The sequence below is a fragment of the Aquila chrysaetos genome, chromosome 19 (genome assembly GCF_900496995.4).
Source record: "Aquila chrysaetos chrysaetos chromosome 19, bAquChr1.4, whole genome shotgun sequence".
NCBI lineage: Eukaryota > Metazoa > Chordata > Aves > Accipitriformes > Accipitridae > Aquila > Aquila chrysaetos.
The window spans coordinates 786,893-803,310 of NC_044022.1; the positions used below are offsets into that span (position 1 = coordinate 786,893).

General features: G+C 40.9%; 1 protein-coding gene across 1 annotated transcript in view; it reads left to right on the forward strand.

The window, feature by feature from the left end:
- Positions 1-16,418, forward strand: part of TRPC4 (transient receptor potential cation channel subfamily C member 4) — a 154,845-nt gene that overhangs the window by 81,582 nt on the left and 56,845 nt on the right. Inside the window, exon 3 of the mRNA XM_030043124.1 lies at positions 3,191-3,709. Coding sequence (XP_029898984.1) covers positions 3,191-3,709 — 519 coding nt within the window. The remainder of the gene's footprint in view (positions 1-3,190; positions 3,710-16,418) is intronic.

Below are 16,418 nucleotides of genomic sequence, written 5' to 3' on the forward strand. Positions count from 1 at the left end.
TACCATAGACAGGTGAGAAAACAAGCCCCAGTCCATACTGGACAGGAATAATGAAACGATCTGGGCATGTGGGCATCCCTGGGTGGGCTCTGCATAGTGTTCAGCCTGGAGGTGACAGATGACCCAGAGGTGTCCTGGAAGAGACCTGACAGAGCAGTGTGGACACAGCCAGAGAGTCCTCTGAGAAGACATATGCCCAGGTTGTGTTTCTTGTCCTGACCACAGCTGAGATCGGGCACAGTGCACAGACTTTCCACTTGTTCTTGTACCCGAGTGTGTCCCCCATCCATATGTACCTTCAGTATATTCTCAGCTTGGTTCCTTACCTCCTGAGTGATTTTAAACCCATATTTCTGTGTATGCCTGTGTCGTGGCTTAAGCCCAGCCAGCAACAAAGCACCATGAGGCTGCTCGCTCACTCCTCCCCACCAGTGGAATGGGAAGGAGAAAATATAACGAAAGGCTCATGGGTTGAGATGAAGACAGGGAGGGATCACTCACCACTTACGGTCACAGGTGAAAAACAGACTCAACTTGGGAAAAAAAACCAAAATCAATTTAATTTCTTACTAATCAAATCAAAACAGGATAATGAAAAGTAAACCCAAATCTTAGAACACCTTCCCCCCACCCCTCCCTCCTTCCTACATCAACCCCACTCCCAGTTTTCTCTCCCTCCTTCCCCCCAGCAGTGCAGGGGGATGGGGAATGGGGGTTGGGGTCAGTTCCTCACACTTCATCTCTGCCGCTCCCTGAGGACTCCGCACTCTTCCCCTGCTCCACCGTGGGGTCTGTCCCACAGGAGACAGTCCTCCATGAACTGCTCCAGTGTGGGTCCCTTCCACAGGCTGCAGTCCTTCAGGCACAGACTGCTCCAGTGCTTTGGGGGCATCCCCCTGCTCCGGCGTGGGCTCCTCTCTCCCTGGGCTGCAGGTGGGCATCTGCTCCCCCACTCCCCTCCATGGGCTGGGGGGGACAGCCTGCTGTCTCACCATGGGCTGTGGGGGCATCCCCTCTTCCTTCACTGACCTCAGTACCTGCAGAGGGGTTCCTCTCACATTCCAATCCCCTACTCACTGCAGGTTCCCCTCCTTAAATCTGCTCTCCCACAGGTGTTACCACTGTCACTGATGGGCTCGGCCTGGGCCAGAGGCGGGTCCGGCTTGGAGCTGCGGAAGCTTCTAGAAGCTTCTCACAGGAGCCGGCCCTGCAGCCCCTGCCCTGCTACCAAACGCCCACCATACAAACCCAATCTAGCCTGCACACACTACACTATTTTGTTTGTACCTCACAACAACGAAAGCAGAAAGAACTTGCTCAGGAGCTGTTTGGCTCACAATCGCTGTTTGTAAACATCTCCTGTAAGCCTGTGGGGAGGACCATGAGGACGGCTGCTCCCTCTGCAAGAGGTCGTGAGGGTGGGTGGGCTACCTCAGGCATCCCACTGTCCTGCTCTAAAACGGACTCTGTGCTGTCCTTACCCAGTGCCAAGCCAAGCGTGCGTGTTTGAGTGCGTGAGAAGGGAGAAAAAGGGTTTCTGCCTGTTGATTCCACATAGCTTCTCAGAATTTGGCACAGCTACTCGAGGTCAGCAATATGCTATGGCCAGGCAGGGATTGTTTCCCTGGGGTTGTGTGATTACAATCCCAAACACCAGATCTCCAGTCTTGACTTTCCACCGCATTTTATAAGAATAAAAGTGGCCACCTCCCAAAGTAATTCTCTCATTCAGCTAATTAGTGCTTCAGGCCCCTGTTTTACAGCCCACACACATAGTCGCTCTTATACATGGCTACAGTGCCATTGAACAAACATGAGCTGTTTTACATGCAGAACAGCTAAAAAATATACAAAATACACAGTGTCTTCATTAGAAAGATGGAGAAAAAAATCCGTGATTATGGATTTAGATCCACAGACTACCATTTCTTTTCAGCTTAATTTCATTCTGGCTTTCTTTTCCACTGAGTTTCTGTCTGATTCTGTGCATTTCAGGTTTTTGCTCTGCTTCTTTCCCTCCCAAGGCTCTAAACATAGCTCATTTCAACTTATTCTTAGACTTTTCTCACATGCTTTACCTGTTTTCTATTAACTTCTCTTCTTAGCTATTTGTGTTTTTTCCACCTGGCAATGAGTTCATTCTGCTATCGTAGGACTTCCATCAAACATTTTTTCCTCCCTCCAGTTGCCGTATATTTCCCTAGCCTTTCCTTTTCTTCTTCCTAAAGGAGCATCACTCAGAGCATCTTGTTGATGTGGATTGAGTTTGTTCTTTGTTATTGAGCTATGGACCAAAAGCGGTCCATAAGTGATGATGCCAATACCATTTTTTTGATTGACATTGGCTAATTACACTTATATGGCTTCATCATACTAGTCTAATGATCTGTCTTGATCTGGGAAAGGCTTTAGAGTCTGGTATTGTAAAATAAACAAGCTTAAAATGAAAGAGCTTGTAGTCTTCTGATAAAATATAGAAACACACTAGAAGACTGAAAATACAGAAATGCACACCAGAAGAGGCTTTAAAAATGCTCTCTTGGAGCCCTTGTTCTACCACCTCCCCCATTTTCGTGTAAAGAGTATCTTTGTTTGCACAGGTGAATGTAGAACTGAGCCTTATGACATTAAGCTTTCTGCAGCAGGTTATCTTTGTTTCTCTACACAGTCATATTTCCAACCTTCTGTTTAAGAAAACATGTCTTTTCTTTCTCATTTACTTGCCCATTTTATTTTATAACTCTAACTTGTCTGCATCCTGTTCACCACTTCCTTCAGAGAATCACTATTGTACCCCCATGAATCTGTCTTCCCTATAAAACTGAGATTAACCAGTGAGAGACAAGAAAGCATTTCCATCTTGCTCACAGCTTTGACTTCAAGGGACCCCACAGGAGCATATGTGTCCGACTCTTCTTTGTTTATCTAATAATTTGCTCTAATTAATTGTTGCCCATGGGTTGTTTACATACAAACAGGTTTTATGAAAAATCACACCCTGTTTGTAGCAATTTATTAACCAGAAAGAGGCTGTCTTAGCTAATTGAATTGTTCTAAGTGTTTCCTTCAACTCTGGCCAGAAGCAAAGATCCATCAGTAAGTTAGTACCCGGTAAAATATTTGTAGCTTAATTTTCTATAGCTCTTGTTCAATGAAGAGGCCTGTAAGTGTTTTTTGCCTTTTTTCACAGGTGCCACCAGTGCTTCTGGACAAGCAGTTCTCGGAATTTACGCCAGATATCACACCCATTATTCTGGCTGCCCACACCAACAATTATGAAATCATAAAGCTCCTTGTGCAGAAAGGGGTCTCTGTGCCCAGGCCACACGAGGTCCGCTGTAACTGTGTCGAATGTGTCTCAAGTTCAGACGTGGACAGCCTCCGCCACTCTCGATCTAGACTCAATATCTACAAGGCTCTGGCAAGCCCGTCGTTGATTGCTTTGTCCAGTGAGGATCCTTTCCTTACCGCTTTTCAACTGAGCTGGGAGCTGCAGGAACTGAGTAAAGTCGAAAATGAATTTAAATCAGAGTACGAGGAACTGTCACGGCAATGCAAGCAATTTGCAAAAGATCTCCTGGATCAGACACGGAGTTCCAGGGAATTGGAAATTATTCTTAATTACAGAGATGATAATAGCTTGATAGAAGAACAAAGTGGTAATGATCTTGCAAGATTGAAACTGGCAATTAAGTACCGTCAAAAAGAGGTGAGTGTGCTGGAGAATATTTAAGCATATTTAGCAGTAGTAATGTGATAGATAATAGCCTGAAATACATCCTTTTAACTGAGACTAATTGCTGCTTATCTTTTTTTGTTCTACAGGGTCTCTTCTTTTTTTTATATTTTTAATTAGATAAATTGAGTAGCTGTTATAGTTTGATAGTATCGGAATTTAAAATGTTCTGTTATAGCACAGATCCAAAGAAACTTTTTTTTCTTTAGCACCTGAATAGACATAGTCTCCAGTAGTGTGCTCTGAAGAGGTCTTCAATAATAGGATGAGAAATATATACAGCATGCTTCAAATTAGCTTTAATTGTGTCTGACAGAAAAAGGAGGCTATGTGTTTAAACACCTATAAAATAGTACAGGTACCTCTATAGGGAGGTTTCTTCAAAAAATGGCTATTATAAATAGCTACTGAAACATAAGATTAATAGCAATGCATGACTCCCCAGAATTCTGACATTCAGATTCTTTTTCATAAAGAGTCCAAAATGGAGATACCTGGGTATTGGTTTGCATGACAGTTAAAAATTCATGAGTTTGCTTCACTGATATAGATACTCAGTTGGAATCAGAGGATGTCTGCATTTCTTTTAAAAATACTCAAGTTCTTATGTGCATGGAAAAGCAAAAGAATCAAAAGAGAAAAATGAGTCAGGAAGACATTTCCCCTGATATTTCCAAAACTTCACTTGATCCCTGCTCATCATCATGTCAGAATGTGTTTTATCATCTCATTTGGAACCTGTACATACAAAATCAGCTGAACTGTGGAAGTGTATAGGCAAGACAAATGCTGTTAATAATTAAATGTTACTTGTTCATATAAAATATGGCAAATGCTTAAGGAACTTCTGTGTTATATTGAACTAGTCAATCTATCACCGCTAAATCTCTGTTCTGCAAAATATAACAGTAAATGCATTAATATATTAAATATGCTAGAAAGGTTTGCAGGAACAATAACCAAACATTTAATGATGCTGTTGTCAATTTGAAATACAATTTAGTAATGAAAAGAAGTTATCATGAAGGTAGGGACCTACTGAAGTACTGCTGGAAAAATATCTCAATTGCTTCATGTCTTCATGTCTTCTAATAAGTATTTTTTCCTTCAGGAAATTTATTGCATAATTTTATATTTGATAGTATAATGTTTTAGGCAGCGTATTCACTGCCTTCATAAATTATTTTCAGATGGTACTGTTCCAGACTTTTCTTAACAACTACTATTTCTATTTCTTGAAATGCAATCCTGTCTTACAGTCATTTAAGAAATTCTAGCTTGGACTTCTGTTTTCCAAAGGATTCACAATAATGCCACAAATTCAGTGAAATTTTCAATGAAAATATCAAATCATTTCAAACCTGTCATTTCATGGCAATGTCTAAACATTTCATTTCAATTAAGTAAAGCATTTTGTTTGACTGCAGTTTCTTCTTACTTCACTTGGACTTCAACATTTTTGACAATGCAGTGCTTATACCTAATATCATCCATATCATACTATTATACAAAGAAGTATAAATGTGATAGAAAGCAAAAATTATTCCTTATCAAAATTGAATATCTCAACAATACCTAGAGAAAATAACTTTAAAGTACTGAAATGAAAAGTTGCTGTGTTCTTAATAATGTTTTAGCTGCCATTCTGTTGGGAACATTGGCTTTTTATTCAGATATGGAATATAAAATATGTCTGGAAATGCTGGAAATTTCTGCTTCTCTGGCGGCAATACAGTTTAAGAGTCTAAGTGAAGCTTTGTGGCTGTCTCATAGAGCAGAATTTTCTTTGGAACCACAGACTGATTTTGAGTAATTTTAGTAGCCATTATAATGAATTTCTCATTAAAAGTCTTCCAGATGCAAAAACCTGAATTATTGACTCTGAAAGCAGGAGTGACTTTGGAAACACAACATCTAAGAATTATCCTGTATTTAAAAAAAACCACACCTGAAAGATAAACAGAAACATGGCAGCCATGTGTTAGCAAGTCACTTTGTATGTGAGTCTTTGTCAAAAGACTGGGAAGGTGCAGTCAGAAGTGTCCATGTAAAAAATAACAAAACCCCTCAAAAAATGGACTCTGATAATATTTGGACATTTTTAACACCAATGGAAGATGTGTTTAGTCTATGAATCCCATAACTGAGAGGAGTGATGTATGCACATTTGGGTCCATGTCTCCAAAAGACCCTTTTCTGCAGACTCTCAGCCATAGTATTAAAAAAGTTTGATAAACATTTTTCCAGGCAAGAGCCAGGTACTCTAAAACAGCTCATATGTTTGCTTTGTAAATCACGTAAAAGTCTCTGTGTTTATAGATAAAGACTCCACAGACTGTTAAATAGCATAAATTATGTAAGTAGCTTATCTGCTACACATACTTAAAGTCTTACTCTAATTGGTTGTCTACCTCAGAACGGAATGAAGTGTAGGTGTCCCTTTGGAAGCTGTACTTACTGCTGCTAGAAAAAAAATGTTCTTTAATCACAGGGTAGGAGCACATCTGCTTAATACAGCATTTAATTGTGCCTACATTTTAAATGCGTGGTGAAGCAATCCTCCTAAAGTATGTGAGCAAATTCCTTATACAGTCAAAAGACAGAGGTATGCACAGAGGGAGATCCTGTCTGCTCAAGATAAGACATCTAAGTTAACTTCAGAGACATCTCTCTCTTCTCCCTTGGCTGGGTAAGGAAACAGGGCGCTTCAATTAGAAGAATTACTTCACTAGGCATTGAAAATGTAGATGCAAGTTACACAACTTACTGCTTCAACTGCCGTTTCTACCCTGTGGTAACAGAGATTTCAGATTCTGAAGGCTCAGAGCCTGCATAAGGGGAAATGAATCTCAGCACTAACTTTTTAATGATGTCTCAGAAGGCATTGATAACCTTTGAATGCTATATGCTGCACACAAGCTGCTACTCTCTCATCACAGTTCTAGTTAAACTATTCATGAACTGACAGCAATGTCTTTTTATTTTGAACACTTGCTAGAGTTAATTAACTCAAAGAGGAGGAGACTTGCTGTTAATGAAATGCAGTGGAAATCTCTCATTTCCGTTCCTTTTCTGCATCTTTCTTAAAAGAAATGTTGCTGGGATGTCTTCCTCAAGCAGGTACAACTAGTAGTGCATATCCCTAACCAACAGTGCATAACCCTTCTGTTAGGATGTGACTGGCGGCAACAGAAGTTGGCTTTTGGTTTGAAGGAGTCACTACTAATGCACCTACAAGCTTCCCTATGAACCTGGGGTAGGTTTAGCACCAAGAGCTAATTTTTTCTACTTACAGTAACATTTACTTAACAAACAAAATTCTAGAGAAAAAAAAATCTTGAATGAGGTGAATAAATAAGGTAGCACACAGGATTTAATTTTGAATGTAAACCTATAATTATAGGAATTTACAGCCCTCTTTCCTCCCTCCATATACTTGCTGGGGATCTGGCTGTTCTTCCTCCCACCCCTGCAAGAGCACCTAACCCACAGCTCAGGTCAGTTAGTTTTGGTGGGTGATGAGCCCCAGACTGAGCTGTGGTGGGATTTGCATCTGCTGGCTGCCCCCATTCCTCCCATGGCTGCCATCAGCAACTTCTGACTGCTGCCACCCCCTCCGTTGTGCTCCCCACACCTTCTGCCATAGCTGCACCAGCAGCCATGCTTCACTCCTCACTGCAGGTAATTTTGGCAAAGCCCAAGAGCTTCAAATAATTTGTATTATTTCGGCTCCAGTAATTGCCCTTGTAGCACGAAGAGCTCATACAGGCATCTAACTCGTAGAGGAGCATTTAACTCCTTTCTGGTTTTTGTGTTTCTTAGCTCCCAGGACACTCTTAAGCAACCCCTTCTCTCTCACATATCTTGTAGGAGGCTCTTGCACAAAGCCTTCTGTCCTCCTGTCCAAGATCTAACCTTTCCATGCCTGTGCTAGGTACAATTGGCCTAAGACAGAGTGACTGCTTAACCAAGGCACATTTGAACATGCTGGCTAAAACTTCTGCATGCTGTTGCAGTGCGAATTCTTCCACTGCTTGGCTGGACTCCCTCCATTAAGATAAACGTTTATTGAACAATAAAACAAGACAGCCAAAGCAAACTTGTCTTAGGCCTGTCTGCTGGTTCTTTTAATCTACCTCCTTTTTGCTTCACCAGATGTCCACAGAGCACTTTTCCTTCCTTACCCCTTGTTTTTGCTGTAGCCTTAGCTATCAAGATTAAAATAGCAAAGGGTTTCTTCATCCATTGTCTCCATCAATATGTACATCCATTATCAAACAAGAGATTTATGAGAAAAACAAACTCCTGTTGTATGAACTCACTCTTGTGCCTCCAAAGAGATCAGATCTTTATTCAAATTTTTGAGTGGAGAATAAAACTTCTGAACTTTACAACTCCAGGAGTTAAAGTAGAAAAATGAAGAGAGGTGTTGAGTATGGCACTGGTATGACAAACAGGAGCTTATGTTTGTGAAAGCCATATAGCTCTCAAGTTTGACTGTTGGCATTTGAACTCCTAGGGTATTTTTCATACTAAAAAGAAAATGTTCACACAAAACTATTAACAAGTCCTCCTTACAGAGACACTTGGCTTTCTTCTGCAAATAATAGGATGACCTTATTCCACACTCCATTCCCTCTTCATTAGATCATCATCAGTCCATCTCATTTGGCATGGTCCAGCAGTGTCTCCCATTTTCCTTTGACCCACTTCCTTCTAGCCCAAGACTTGATAAATTCTGATGCACAGTGGAGGTATCACAGGTAAGGGGAATTTGCAGCACTCTGATAATGCTCATTTGAACTTTGAGCTTTCACAATCTATTATCTCATGGTTAGTCCAAATAGTAGAATAGCTTTCAGTCAATAATTTGGATTGAATAAAACAGCTGAGAAAATAGGAACTCCCTTGGTGGTTACTTAGACACATAAAATACACCGGGAGACTCTATATTCTTTTGATACCATCTCAGTAGATTTCCTTGTGATACATTTAAACATCCTTTCCCCTTTTTATTGGCACACTCAGGAACCTCAAGATCCATATTTATTTCTTTGTTACCCTTTGTCTCCTCTTTTTTCTAACACTCTCTTTTCTTACTGAATTGCAGACACCATTGCCCATTGCCCATTCTCTATTGCCCTATCCACAGGGCCAATACTACTGCAAATATTCCTGGGCCCCATCCACTGCCACTGCTTTTGCCTCCCAAAGAGGAAGGCTACAGACAGCAGGAGGTAGAAGGAGCTTGAGGCTTAGATACAGTCATTCCCTAGGCTGAGCACCAGTAGAACGGTGTCCCAGACCCATGCAGCCTCATGCATTTCTGTTGAATCTTGTTTTCCCTAATATAATGACTCTACCTTGGGAGACAGAGCAGATCAAACAGGACTCCTAGGACTAAAAACCCTTGTAAATACACACAGGTCGTGAAAGGAAACTTCTCTCGTTTCCCAGACTCAGTTACACAAGAAACAGTATGGTTAAGTAGACAGAACAGTGGATTTTAGTCCTTCCTTTGCCACCAGCTTGCTCAGTGATTTTGGAAAGTTGATTGCATATTAGCTTCACAAATAAAGTACAGGTATCTGCAGCTACTGTCTAACTTTGTAAGTATGTAAACTCCCTAATCACTTAAAGATTTATGGAATAATCACTTGGGTTGCTATCAGTGCCTCTTGGCTATTCATCCAGTCACTGCAATCCATGTATGTTGAGTTTCCTGGTGCCTTACTCATAGCTGAGACCCAAAAGGATTCCCAAAGGGGGACATGAATTCCTTCCTCTGTCTGAAGGGGTGCTTCTTGAGGGTGCCATAACCATGAAGAGTGCCCCGATTTACCCTGCGTTGGGATTGTCTCAGCCCTTTCTGATGAAGTTGACAAGTGTGCTTCAGGTCAGATTGCAAGGTGGACTTTGGGACACAGCTAGCCTGAAGTCTATACGTAGCTTCAACATCAGTTTCCATTTCAGTCCAACTGGGCGGATCTTTGGTCTCTTGTCTTCCCACAAGAACCTAGTGCTTTGATCTGCGTGCAGTGATGTGCCTTCAACCATTTATCACCCTCTATTATGTATTGGGATTATAGGATCTTCAGGATACGTTTTGCCTGTTGTTTATAGGTTGTGTGCTGTGCTCAGCACAGTCAGGCCTTAGTTACAGATAGGGCCTGTTTGTGCTATTGTAGCACCTTGAGAGCAATAATTACATTGTAAGGCTGATTGCAGCTCCTGATGATAAAGGGTAAAGTAAATACAGCAGGAATCACTTTTTTTTTTCTTTTCATTTCTTAAGGCTTGTATTTTACTTGTTTTTTGAATAATGCACTCATGATGCTGGCAAAAGAAATAATCTAATGGTTCATTTCTGCTTAATGAATGAAACTAATCCAACCTACATCAGCAGAAAGAGGGTACGGCTAGAGCAGCCTACGGTACTCATTGACTCAGCTTCTGCTTTTGTGTTACTTGATAACGCTCCTGCTTAGACCTGCCACAGAACTGCTCTATTTCTTATGCTTCAATGAAATTTTGAGGACTTTCTATAGTTTTTATGTGCCTAAGAGAATGTCTTCTTGGGACAAGAAAGGGAATTTTACTTTGTTTCTGTGAGTATAGTATCATCCATTTCTTCACCTTAAAAGAAGTTCTTGACTTTCTTTTAAAACATGGCAACAAAGTAAAGATTGTGCCTTTTGAGGGCAAAACTCCAGAAGAAATTGCTGTTGTTAGTCACAGCTTCAGTTGTCTGGAAAAACACATCAATATCTGCTAAGTGCTGTTGTAGGGAATGAAGGAAAGATTGGAGGGAAAAAAAACCATACTGAGTTTTTATTGAAAGATTGTGAAAAGCTTGCTAGTTTTGTTGCCTAAAGAAATCAGTATTATTTCATTATTATCTCTAATGAATATAGAATATAACCAGTCTTTCTTCTGTGTTGCTTAACTTTCCTGGTAATATCACTTACATTTATATGGTGCTAAATTTACAGAACCTGACACAACTTAAAACCAGTGCAAAGGCATGCTGAATGACAATAAACAGAAGAGAGAACTGAAAGCACATGGTTTTTTTCAATTATATTTTTGTTAAATTTGGTGTCACAATAATGGAAGTAGACCATTTAGCAGGTTATATGTGCTGAATGTTGTGCTTTGCAGACACACTCAGTAACTGATCTGCTTATCTGATATGTAACCGCTTTCAGTTGTGGGTTTTTTTCTGCTTAGGCAAATGCTTAGCAAGCCCCGGACAAAGAATTGAGATTGCAGACTCCTCCTGTACACATCACATCCTGTACACTCCATGTTAGATGGTATTTCAGGGATTCAACAGATCAACAGTTTTCCTTCCTGCAATAACCTGTATTTCCTGTGTCATGTATCTCAGTCTTCTGCAGATGTCTTAGATACACTGGGGCATGTCAAATGGTAGGAGAGGTGTAGGAATTGAAACCTCTTAAGGTCTACCTGTTGTTTACAGGTGAGCTAGGTGGGTAAGCTCCTTTTACAGTCAGTGGGTCCTAGAGCATGATTCAGCTGCACAGGCACTAGCGAAAAACTTAGTTTCCTAAGCACAGCTGTCTAGTGTTATTTGAGATAACTTAAGCTATTTGAGATGAATAAATAGAGCTGGTAGGTATGGCACAATACCTACAGGGGATATGGGCCCTGCCAGACCAGGAACCACAGGCCGGAGTACTTCAGGACATCTGAAGCAGCACTAGGTGTCTGTATGTAGGTAACTGAATTGTATCTCCAGATGTAAATTTCGTTGTAGGATCCATCGACTGTATTAACTAGATAGTCACTGATGATGGGAACTTCATTAAGTAAGGCACACTACTTACATATACCTAAATTTAGGTGTTTCAACCTCAAACTAGATCCCTAGTCTGTGGTAGTCATTCATGGAGAGGAATAGACACTTCCAGAATATTATTTTGTTCATCTAATCTAAAATGAGATTATTTACCCTTTGCAGCTACCTTTGGCTGGTGAAGAGAGGTGCTGACAACTGTCTTAGACCTCATTTTCTATAGCTAAAGTTATAATGGAATTTATTTCAACTTGGGTGTCCAGTTTTGCAATATTCAGAGTTTCTCTGGAATGCTGTCATCTACTAGTGATAGCACAGGAAGGAAAATGCCTTCTGGCATCACCATTTTATACTGTCACTTGCCCCTCAATACCATATACAACAGCAACTGGCAGTGTTTCTTAGAGAACGTAAGTCACACAGCTGTGTGATTTGGTAGGGACTGTTTCTTTTCCTTACTATCCAGTGATTTATCACTATTCTTGACCAGTTCCATACGACTATGTGCCCATTCTAGAGCGGCGGATTTCCCTATCCTCTGCATATGTGATTGAATAGCATCTTGACAGTGTCAGCTACTTAAGTTGCTGTGTTTCTTTGCATCCTTTCTGTTCTCCCCTGACACAATGAATCATCCATCAGTATTTCCACTCAGTTTTTAGTTTCATTCTTGGCTTGAATTCTGTGATCTCTGTGGAATCTCCAAATAAGTTTATACTTTTTTTTTTAATCTTTGTTCTTTAATTCAGGTCCTGCCATTGTAAATTGATATTTAGTGTTTCCATTATTGTACTCATATCAAATACTCCTCTAGTGAAAGATGCGAAGTTTTAGTGAGGCAAAAGGCTAGAGATATTTTGCAAAAATAAGATATTTTGAGGAAAGATTTTAAGAAAGTGAAAACTCTTTTCCTAGGGAGACAATAGGCTCAGCTGTTGGTAAGCACTTGCAAACAATCAAGGACTTGATAAGGAAGGATTTTACAGAACGTTTTGAAGAACAGGGGAAAGCCAAAGGTGAATGCGTATGAATAAGAGAAGAAAGAAATCCAGGACTGAACATCCTCTGGCATGTTCTTTATTACATCAAATTATGGCTTTTATACTTTGAATGTGTTTCATTCCTGAATAATGTTGGAAAAATGTGAGGGCCCTTAACATCTGTGGGAGAGAAAAAAACAATGCAGATCTTCAGCAAGTAGAAGTTGCTGAAGATCTACAAAGTGCAACATTCCTATGCTCTGTTGCCCAAGTGCAGGATCTGGCTCATTATTTTTTTAGGTAGATGAAGAGGAAAAGGAAACATTTTACTTTGCCTGCTGTGCAGAAAAGATAATAATATTTAATTGCCAGGGTAATGTAGCCATTTAAATTAGAGGTTGTTCTAAATAGCTAACCTTAAGGGCTTCATTAGCAGCCCTGTTATGGTCACAAAAAGACATGACTCAGTTACGCAGCATTTGACATTAAGACAAGCTGAAAGTGTAACAGAAGGGAAAAAGGTTTGACACATTATTAATAAAATTAGTTGAAGGCTTAGACTCTTTTTTTCTGCCTTCTTAATAGCATGCAGAAAGAAACTAGAAATAGCCATTCCTGTAGTATGTTTGTGCTGTGAGTCCCTGACTCATATCACATAACCTCAGGTATTTAACTAAGGTACCTATGTCAGCAGCTTAGCCTTGGGTCCCATCATAGTCGATGGGAAGAGACAGACATCTCCAGACAGCAACTCGGGCCATCTCAGAGGAAAATCATTCTTGTCACTACCTATGTTACTTACACTTATTGCAGAGGAGACATGGGTAGCTAGATGTGTTGTACAGGCTAAAAAGAAGGTAAAATCCTTTAAGAAAAATAGCATGTTATTTCTGGAAGGTAGGTAACGGTGGGCAAAAGCTAATTTTTTGAAGTCTTGATATTCTGTTGTTCTGAGAACTGAAAAAGCCCCTAAACTGAATTAGATGAACCTGTTTGCAGAAATCCCTTCTAATGCATTGTGTGATCTAAGGGTCTGCCTTAGCAGGTAAGTTCAGGGAGAAACCTAGTTTCCCACAAAGACTTATCTGTATTGTTTTTTGTCCTGGTTTCAGCTGGGATAGAGTTAATTGTCTTCCTAGTAGCTGGTACAGTGCTATGTTTTGAGTTCAGTATGAGAAGAATGTTGATAACACACTGATGTTTTCAGTTGTTGCCAAGTAATGTTTAGTCTAAAGTCAAGGATTTTTCAGCTTCTCATGCCCAGCCAGCGAGAAAGCTGGAGGGGCACAAGAAGTTGGCACAGGACACAGCCAGGGCACCTGACCCAAACTGGCCAATGGGGTATTCCATTCCATGTGATGTCACATCTAGCATATAAACTGGGGTGCGGGGGGGATCACTGCTCGGGGCCTAATTGGGCGTCGATCGGCGGGTGGTGAGCAATTGCACTGTGCATCATTTGTACATTCCAATCCTTTTATGATTACTGTTGTCATTTTATTAGTGTTATCATTATCATTATTAGTTTCTTCTTTTCTGTTCTATTAAACTGTTCTTATCTCAACCCACGAGTTTTACTTCTTTTCCTGATTTTCTCACCTGTCCCACTGTGGGGGGGAGTAAGTGAGCGGCTGCTTGGTGCTTAGTTGCTGGCTGGGGTTAAACCACAACATTTATTTACAGTTACTTATTTAGACTTAGTGGGCTTAGACTCACTCTACAGTTTGTTGGAGGGGAAAAGCCTAAACAGATCATCTTCAAGGTCCCTTCCAACCCAAACCATTCTGTGATTCTATATTAAAAGTTTATCTTGCTTTAGGGACAAGGCCTCACTCATGCAGTCTGGACAGGTCATGTTTGTATTATAGATATGGTCAAACAGTCTCAGATCAGCTCGTCCTAAGCAGTTTCATCTTTCCAGACCTGAGCTACACACAGATTAAGAGCCAGCAATTTGAAGAGAAGTATGCAAGCCTCAGAGTTCACTGGACTAATGTCAAGAACTAATGTTCTTGAATCTGCTTTTCATTTTTCAGTGAAATGTAACTTCTCTTTGACCACCATTATCCATGTATCCACCTTACAGAAGAGCTGGCAATGTGTCCTTGGAAGACAGCTTTATAGGACTTGTACTGTTGGCACAGGTGGCACCTTTGTCCTAGAAAAATCAGGCATTTGGGAGCCCCCATCATGCCATGCTGGGACTTTTTTTCACCAACGTACAGAGATTGGGTGATGATTTCAGATTTCACCTGGAGGAGTAAGCATCATGCAAAGCTGAATTTCAGAGGTTTGGTCTGAGGGAAAAATCCTCAATTTTACATGAAGATTCTCAAGATTAGATAGAACATTTTGCAAGGATAACTGTTGTTAGAGCTATGACAGCCTGCAGGGCTTGTGTTGAGCCATTTCTTCATCATTATTTCCAAAGCTGGAAACCTGTAGTGAACTTATTCAAAATCAGTCCAAATTTTGAAATAAAAGACAAAGCTTTTATATGCACTGAAAAAAATATTTTCTTTCACTGCATGTGGCCGTAGTGTCAATACAAATATATTAGTCAAATCACATTAAAGGTGAGTAGCATAATCACACTTGGAACGAAGAGAGATCATCATTTTCATTACAGTAAATTAAGGTTAGGTCTTCCTAACCTGGCTATGAAAAATTGCTCTTTGCTCTGTAGTCAACCTTGGCAAAAATAGTCTTTTTGTTTTCAATGACGGAACTTTCCAGGTATAATAATTGCAAATTACAGCATACAAAGAATGGTTAAACAAGACCTTGTCAATAGTGAAGACTATACTGGTTTGAAGTTGGCTTGCTTTTCTGTTGCAGCTTTTTCAGTTAGAGTATACATACCTCACCACAGAAACACTGCTTGAACACTCACTAGATTTGTAGCCAAAGATATTTCATTTACCTTGATTTTAGCAAGGCTTTCGACAGCATTTCTCACTATAGTGTTGTATCCATGTTAGGATGTTGCAGGCTGGATGGGAGAATGAGATAGCTAATGGTGGGATGGTCAAGCTCAGAGGGTTGTGGTTAATGGGTCATACTCTATCTGAAGACAAGTGAAAACTCTGCAGTGCTGCAAGGATCTGTAATGGCCAAGATTTATCAGTGACCGGGAGAAGATCCACTCTTGAAAAGTTTGCAGACAACACCAAGTGAGAGAGACCAGCTGATATGCTCAAGGCAGGGCTGCCTTTAGAGAGACCAAGACAGGCTGGAGGAACAGGCTGACAGAACCCTAACTGAAATTCAGAAAGGACAAATGCAAAGTCCTGAACCTGGGAAGGAAGAAGCCCCTGCAGTGACACAGGCTGGGGACTGACTGCCTGGCTGCAATGCAGAAAAGGAGCTGGAGGTGTGAGGACCTCCAGCTGGACAAAGGCCAGCAGCAAAGAAGGCTAGCCATAACCTGGGCTGTACTAACAGGAACATCAATAGTGTATTGAGGTAAGTGGTTTTTCCACTCTAATCAGCACTCATTGGATCACATCTCGATACTGCATCCAGCTTTGTGTCCCTCAGTACAAAAGACGTCAGTAAATTGGAGCAAGTTCAGGGGAGGGCCACTAAGATGGTGGGGGCTGGAGCACTTGCTCTCCGAGGAGGAACTGAGGGAGCAGAGCCTGTTCAGCCTGGAGCAGAGGTGGTTTCAGGGGGAACCAACATCACCCCCCAGTGACTACAGGGACGTCATCGAGGATATGGAGCCAGGCTTTTCACAGTGGTTCATGGTGGAAGGACTATAAACAATGGTGAAAGAAGAAAAGTTTGGACTGGATATAAAGAAGAAAAAAGCTTTCCCCATGAGGACAGTCAGGCGTGGAACAGGTTTCCCAGACAGGTTGTGCTGTCTCCATCCTTGGAG